General features: G+C 41.8%; 1 protein-coding gene across 1 annotated transcript; it reads left to right on the top strand.

Annotated features, from left to right (window-relative positions):
- Positions 1-2,977: 2,977 nt before the first annotated feature.
- Positions 2,978-6,224, top strand: LOC119979936. The gene is made up of 4 exons (XM_038822555.1): positions 2,978-3,073; positions 3,155-3,198; positions 3,341-3,493; positions 3,725-6,224. The coding sequence occupies exons 1-4, from the start codon at positions 2,978-2,980 to the stop codon at positions 6,222-6,224; spliced, it is 2,793 nt and encodes a 930-aa protein (XP_038678483.1).
- The last annotated feature ends 1,504 nt before the right edge of the window (positions 6,225-7,728 follow it).

The following is a 7,728-nucleotide window of genomic DNA, read 5'->3' as shown; positions in this document are numbered from 1 at the left end:
CCACAATATATACTACCATACATGCTACTCGTAAAATTGTTTACCAAACGGACCCTTAGTCTGTGGTTGAATATCTTCCGCTTCTTGAGCAAAACCACGTGGCTCTCCAGCTGCCCGTCTGTTAAACCTACCCATGCATGATTCATCCCTCGCTATGGCTATATATATATATTATAATAACCGGTATCATAGAAATTCCATATCGTTTCTACTTAATTACTAATCAAGATTAGTGACTTGAAATGGCGCCTTGTCTAGAGGAAATCAGAAAGTCTCAAAGAGCAGAGGGTCCAGCCACTATCGATACTTAAAGTGCTCTAACCAACTCTCTATATATAGGAATAGATATGTGTCATATCTCTTCATAAACATACACTTCTCTTTAAAATAGGGTGAATAAAATAATCTTTCCAAAAAAAAAATACATGACATTTTCTATTTTTTTTTGAGAAGCTCTAATGACCTGAGTAGATTCCATAATCCATACTGGGCAAAAGAATTGGAGGCATATTAAGAGGCACTCAAGCCACCAAATGGTGGATTACATAGCAGAGATTGGATAGAACACAACCTCAGAATGCTAAACTAAAAAACAACTAAAGAATTTTTAACAAACATCACACTACACCAAGACCCTCATCTAAAAACAACTAGCAATATCCTATCTGTAATTCAACTTCTTGTCTTTCACGATGGACAACACACATTCCGGACCATCTTCAATTCATACCCTCCTTTGTTGATCTTGGATAGCACTTCTTGCCATACAGTGAGCTGCAAAGTTAGCACCTCGACGCACATGACAAACCATCAAACTATGAAAACATGAAAGTAAACGGCGAATCTCCATGATTGTCGTACCCCATGGGGATAACAACTTCTCCTTCCCTCTAATAGCCACCACTGTAGGTGCCAAAAATGGTATGGCCCCACATGGTCACATAACGACAAGACAAGCTGGACTGTCTAGGTCCACAGGTTAACTATCACAGTTAGGCCCAAACCTAAAAACCTATCTTTGGGTCCATATACAATCTTTACATCATTGCTAAGTGATATAAACAGTATTCTGACACCAAAACTGTCATATTTTCTGACACTTATCTACAGGATCTTTATAGCTTTACAGACTGGTCACTTTATTATAATCATTCCTTAGCATGATGGAACTAGGTGTCAAGACATTCGCAGGTATTGGCGACTGGGTACAGTCGCCATAACAGAGTAATGGCGACGCCACATATGAGCGCCATTACTCGGACTACCTCACTCATAAAGCAGTCCTTATCAGTCTAATCTACAGCCGATATTTGTATGTGTGACTGGCTCACATCCTTAGGTATGACTTTCTTTCATATACGTATCTATTCATTAAATACCGCCTACAATTCTTCCATACTTTCATCGACACCTGTCTTAATTATGACACATTGTTGTTTTATCGCTTACCCTGACACAACCGGGATAGTAGACTTTTTATACACTTCTTTCATACAAGTTGGTCCAATGATATAACTGGAATGTACACAAAATTCCCAAGGTCGATCATTGTTCTCTATAAATACCCCCCTTTTTTCATATGCGGGGGATCGATCATTTTTGGGACGAAAAACAAACTAGACAATACAAAAACACTTTCTACCAACTCTATATAATACCCATTCAGACAAAAACACTTAAGAGATAGCTGGTCTTCCATCTCCGACAAGTACTAACTTGATCGTCGGAGCCTCCACTACCGGCACCCCCCAAGCCGGTTAAGGAGCTTTCACGGTTTGCCTTGTTGTGAAACTTGCAGGATCCAAAGCTGCAAACGGACCCCACAGGAAGAAAAGTTGACCTTTCAACGATTGTAGAAATCTGATCCTACAACCACCACAATACTAGAATTGCCTTCGAGGACTATCTGTCGAAATCTCAACTCAATGGCCAACTGAACCGCATGAAGTTCCCCCATTGCTTCCGCCAGTGTAGGTTCAAGAGCAGTCTTCCTTAGTCCTTACCATAGAACTGCAAGCCAATAAATCTCCATATATATCTCTATAAATAGCTCTCATACCTGTGAAGTTACCATGATTGTCTAGTGCAGCATTCCAGTTTATTTTTATAAAATCACTCGGAGGACCCTCCCATCTTTCAATATCCACACCATCTGATACAGTCAAGACAGACACACGTTGAACCAGATTAACTGAAGCAAACTCATCAACAGTGAGAACCCCTTGTTGGGCAATCTGAGTTGGATGCATGAAAACATTCTCATGAACAAAATTTTTAAGTACATGTAACATGTAACATGTATATCCAAATATACGGTGTATATATGTTACATATTTTTCACGGTATATTTCAGGTTTTAAGTTTTGAAATAAAGATGGGAAGATTTTTTCTCTATAAAAAATATGGATATTATTATTATTATTATTTTGTAGTATATTAAATTAAACGTTAGACAATGGTAGCAATGTCAGCATGGCTGGCAGGTGGGGATGGCAATCTAACCCCACAAGGCTTTCAATATCTTTCTTTTCTTTATTGATTACTGTTCATGATTAACTACATATTCTTCTGCGCCTCTCTCTCTCTCTCACTTCTTGTTGTTGTTATTTATGGAGAATACACACTGGTGAGTGGTTTCTGTCTGTAATCTGTTACGGCCAAGATGCCCTGTACAGGACACAAAAATAAACCCTTTTCAACTTGCAGTACCGGACAACAATTATCCTGCTTTACAGCCCACAAAATATTAATTATAAATTTTATTATTCAATAGGAATACCAGTTTTGATTTCTTACTCGATTCTTCATATTCTTTAATACCCTTCAATCTTAAAACTTCAGATTGCTTAAGGTTTTTATTCCCCTGGAAACATCAAAGGAAACTGTAGATCGTTTCTCTTTTTTTTTATTTGTTTTTGGTGGGTTTTGTATTCTGTATAGGTATTATAGATATGGATGTGGAGCGGTGGTATAAGAAATGAGTGGTTTGGTAGAGGTGGGAGAGGAAGAGTTGTTGTCGGCACAAGGTGGTCACTTTCTGTCGGCATTGTCTTTATCTAACGATGATACTGGGGTTTGTTTATTCAAAAGTACGACCCGGAGATAGATTGATCCATCGATTCGATAGATATATTCATGAGTTGTTGCGTTGCAGTGGCACCCTATCATCGCCTGTCAGAAAGAGAGCTCTGCAATATTGTTTTTCTGTTTTTATTGTTTCGTGCTCATGATTTGGACCTCGCGTCCCTGAGCTGTCCTTTTTCGCAATTGCAAATCCCAGAATCACAGTTTTACTTTTGCTTTTCCGGGATTTGACTGTATGTGTGTGCCTCTTTGTCAGGAACCTGGGTTCGACAATGTCTAAACTTGTCGTTGGTGTTGTTTTGGGGGCCCATTTGTGCTTTTGTTTATGGGCTGGGTTAGTGTGTTGTGTTGCTTGTTTCGCTGAAGTTTTTGGTGCCGTTGGATCTGCCTTTGAAGAGTCCAGTTTGTGGTTGTTGATATAAGTAGTTGTTTCTTCCTTAGGGTGGTTTATCAAAGAACGAAAGGGTGTTGTTGTTTTTCCTTTTAATGTTGTTGTACTAAGGACTCTGGTTCTCAAGGGGAACTCTTCCTCTGGTTGAATCGTGTTTCCACTTATCTTGTTGTTAATTATTGGAGTTCAGTTGCAAGAGAGTGTTATTTCTTGCTGGTCATATTTCTCTTTGTGAGTGTGGAGTTCCAGGTTCCTTACAAGTGGTATCAGAGGCCGTTCCTCCTTTACAAGAATGGTTAACAACGCACAGTTAGAGCAACAACTGCTGGCCCTTCAAGCCAAGTATGATGACCAGGCTGCGCAGCTACAAGTCCAGTTGCAGGAGAGAGATTTGCGGCACCAACAAACTTTAGCGGAGATCATGAATCGATTGGATGTACGTGATTCGTCAGGTGCCTCATCTGTTGCCCAGAGTTCAGCGCAGGGCCGACAACCCTACATGGAAGACAGACCGCGAATTGATTTTCCCCGATTTTCCGGTGAGGATCTAGAGACTTGGATCTATAAATCCCAGCAATATTTTGATTACTATCAAGTACCCATTACCAAGCAAGTCACTACGGCCAAGTTCTACCTTGAGGGTAAGGCTTTGGTTTGGTTTCGAGAGGTGGAGCAAACGGGTCAGATCACTTCTTTTGAAAGTTTGGTCACAGCAGTGAAATCCAGGTTTGGGACCACTCCTCTAGTAAGTCCAATGGTGGATCTAATGCGCCTGAGACAGGAGCATACAGTGGAGGTGTATAAGGAGAAGTTTGAGGAGATCATTTTGAAGATACAAGATCTTTCTGAGCGTCATAAGCTCAGTTGTTTCATCGGAGGTCTTAAGGAAGAGATTAGACTTTCAGTGCAAATGCTCAAGCCCCAATCCTCGAATGAAGCTTATGAACTTGCAAGGATGCAGCAGGAAATTTTGGCTGTGAGGAAGTCAAATAAGTCGAATGCTCCCGGGGCTACTCCAGCGAAACTGGATCCGGGTGGGGGGCAGCAAGATAAAACAGAGTCAAGCCCAGGAGGAAATATGCGAAGGAGTGGAGGTAACAACATTAACTCACTGCCTGTCCAGAAAATCACTCCTCAACAAATGAAGGAGAAAAGGGAAAAGGGTCTCTGTTTCCATTGTGACCAGAAATGGGTACCAGGGCATAAATGTTCCAGTCCGAAGTTGTTCTTTATTGAAATGGAGGAGCCAACAAATAGGGAGTCAATTGAAGTTCAAGAAGATGTAGTGGGAGAGTTGGTAGGGGAAACCATTGAACCTAAACTCATGAAGATTCAGTTCGAGCCAACCGTGACTTTACAAGCTATTAGAGGAGATACCAGCCCAGAGACGATGAGGGTGGTAGGTTATGTGGGTAGCATGCCGTTGACAATATTGGTGGATAGTGGAGCCACCCACAATTTTGTGGATGCAACCATTGCGACTCAATTGGAATTACCAGTGAAGTCAATAGGACCCACACCGGTAAAGGTGGCAAATGGTGAGAAGCTACAGTGTTGCGGGTTGATTGAAAGACTAGTGGTGAGGTGTCAAGGCACCAATTTTCCAGTTTCAGGTTACATTGTTCCTCTGGGTGGCTGTGACTTAGTTTTGGGAATAGAGTGGCTACAAGAGTTGGGGAATATTTGCTGGAATTTCCAAGAACTGACGATGGCTTTCATTTGGCAAGGGAAGCAGTGTGATTTGAGGGGTTTGCACAGCCAAAAAGAAGCTGTTAGCTCTATGCAGCTTATGGAAAAATGGAGGCCAAGGGGGAAACACGGGATCTGGTTGCAGATGCTTGACTCTAAGATGGCCATTCAACAGGTTGGTCAACAGACCATGCCCATGACAATCAAGGGGGTTATAGATGATTTTTCTGGGGTATTTAGTGAGCACAAGGGGCTGCCACCGTCCAGGTTTCATGTGCATCGTATTTTGCTCAAGGAGGGGACACTTCCTGTTAACCTCAGACCTTATCGGTATCCCCATTTCCAGAAGTCTGAAATAGAAAAGATTGTGAAAGAGTTATTGTTGGCAGGGGTTATTAGACCGAGTGTTAGTCCTTTTTCTAGTCCGGTTCTTTTGGTTCGGAAGACGGATGAGTCATGGCGGATGTGTATTGATTACAGAGCACTAAACAAGGCTACGGTCAAGGATAAATTTCCAATTCCCATTATTGAGGAACTTTTGGATGAACTTTATGGGGCAGCCATCTTCTCCAAGTTAGACTTACGCTCCGGTTATCATCAGATTCTTATGGCTGAGGAGGACATTGAAAAAACAGCGTTCCGAACTCATCATGGACACTATGAATTTTTGGTCATGCCTTTCGGGTTGACCAATGCTCCTTCTACTTTTCAGAGTCTGATGAATAAGGTTTTTGAGCCTTATTTACGACGATTCATCCTAGTTTTCTTTGATGATATACTCGTTTATAGCAAAAATATGGGTGAGCATGTGGAGCATTTGAAGTTAGCTTTGGAAGTTTTGAAGGATCATCAATTATACGCCAAATTTTCTAAGTGCAGTTTTGCAGCTCCGGAAGTAGTCTATTTGGGGCATGTAGTCACAGCCGAGGGTGTCAAAGCTGATCCAAAGAAATTGGAGGCGATGCTTGATTGGCCGAGGCCTACCACCGTGAAAGGTTTGAGGGGTTTCCTCGGCCTTACCGGGTATTACCGTAAATTTATAAAAAATTATGCTCAATGAGCAGCCCCTCTCCATAGTTTGCTGCAGAAAGATGGTTTTTTATGGGATGAAAAAACCGACCTTGCATTTCAGAAAATGAAGGCAGTGGTAACTAACCCACCTGTTCTATCTCTACCCGATTTCAATTCTCCTTTCGTCATTGAGTGTGATGCATCCGGAGTGGGTGTTGGTGCTGTATTACTACAAGCTGGTCATCCGATATCCTTCTTTAGTGCGGCTTTGAAGGGAAAGGCACTACACTTATCGGCATATGAAAAAGAATTTTTAGCACTGGTCCAGGCAGTCCAGAAGTGGAGACCATACCTCCTTGGCCATCATTTTACTGTCCGAACTGACCATTTTAGTCTCAAATATTTATTGGAACAGTCCATTGGCACACCCTTCCAACAAAAGTGGATGGTGAAATTATTGGGCTATGATTTCTCTATCGATTATAAGAGGGGATCAACAAACGCTGTGGCTGATGCTTTGTCTCGGAAATATGAGGAGTTGGGTGGCAAGGGTGCAACAACGGCGGTGCTGAGTGATGAGGATTTAGGGGCAGCAACTATTCCTGGTACAGAAAATTCGGGCATAGTTGGTGAGTGTGGAGCTGTTGTTGGTGCTGATGGCCGAGCTGGGGCTAGGAAATTATGTGCTGAAAGTGATACTGGCAGCAATCTGGAAATTGTTAATAGTCATGGAAATTCGTCAGTTACCACTGCTATGGCTTTCATGGCTCTCTCAATTCCTACTACAGATTTTTTGGATAAAGTTAAGGCGTCTTATACTCATGATGGGGAGATTGGGAAGATTATGGGGGAGTTTGCAGCGGGAGTTTCACGGTATAAAAATTTTTCCTTGCGGGAGGGACTAGTGTATTACAAAACAAAGAGAATATGTCTGGGTCACGACCAGGAAGTGATCAAATTATTGCTCTACCATGTCCATGATTCACCCACTACGGGACATAAGGGTTTCTCTAAGACTTATCATCGAATTAAGAGGGATTTTTTTTGGAAGGGGATGAAGACAACTATCAAGAATTATGTGAAAGAGTGTGGGATTTGTCAACAGACTAAGTACTTGAATACACACCCTCCAGGGTTTTTACAACCGCTACCTATCCCTCAAGTTATATGGGAAGAGGTTAGTATGGATTTTATTGAGGGTTTACCTCACTCCTTTGGTCGGTCCGTCATTATGGTGGTTGTGGACCGGTTGTCCAAGTATGGTCATTTCATGGCTCTCAGTCATCCTTTTACAGCGACGGGGGTGGCTCAAGTTTATTTTGATCATGTGTTTAAACTTCATGGTCTACCAAAGAAGATTGTGTCGGACAGGGATCCTATTTTTACAAGTACATTTTGGAAGACACTTTGGAAGTTACAGGGAACGGAGTTATGTATGTCTACGGCATATCACCCGGAATCAGATGGTCAAACTGAGTCTGTCAACAAAAGTGTAGAGCAATACCTTAGGTGTTATGCGGGTGGGGATCCTAAAAGTTGGTATAAGTGGTTGA

This window comes from Tripterygium wilfordii, chromosome 15 (genome assembly GCF_013401445.1).
Source record: "Tripterygium wilfordii isolate XIE 37 chromosome 15, ASM1340144v1, whole genome shotgun sequence".
Taxonomy (NCBI): Eukaryota; Viridiplantae; Streptophyta; class Magnoliopsida; order Celastrales; family Celastraceae; genus Tripterygium; species Tripterygium wilfordii.
Note: the sequence above shows the minus strand (reverse complement) of the source record. Positions and strands in the feature narration are given on the sequence as shown.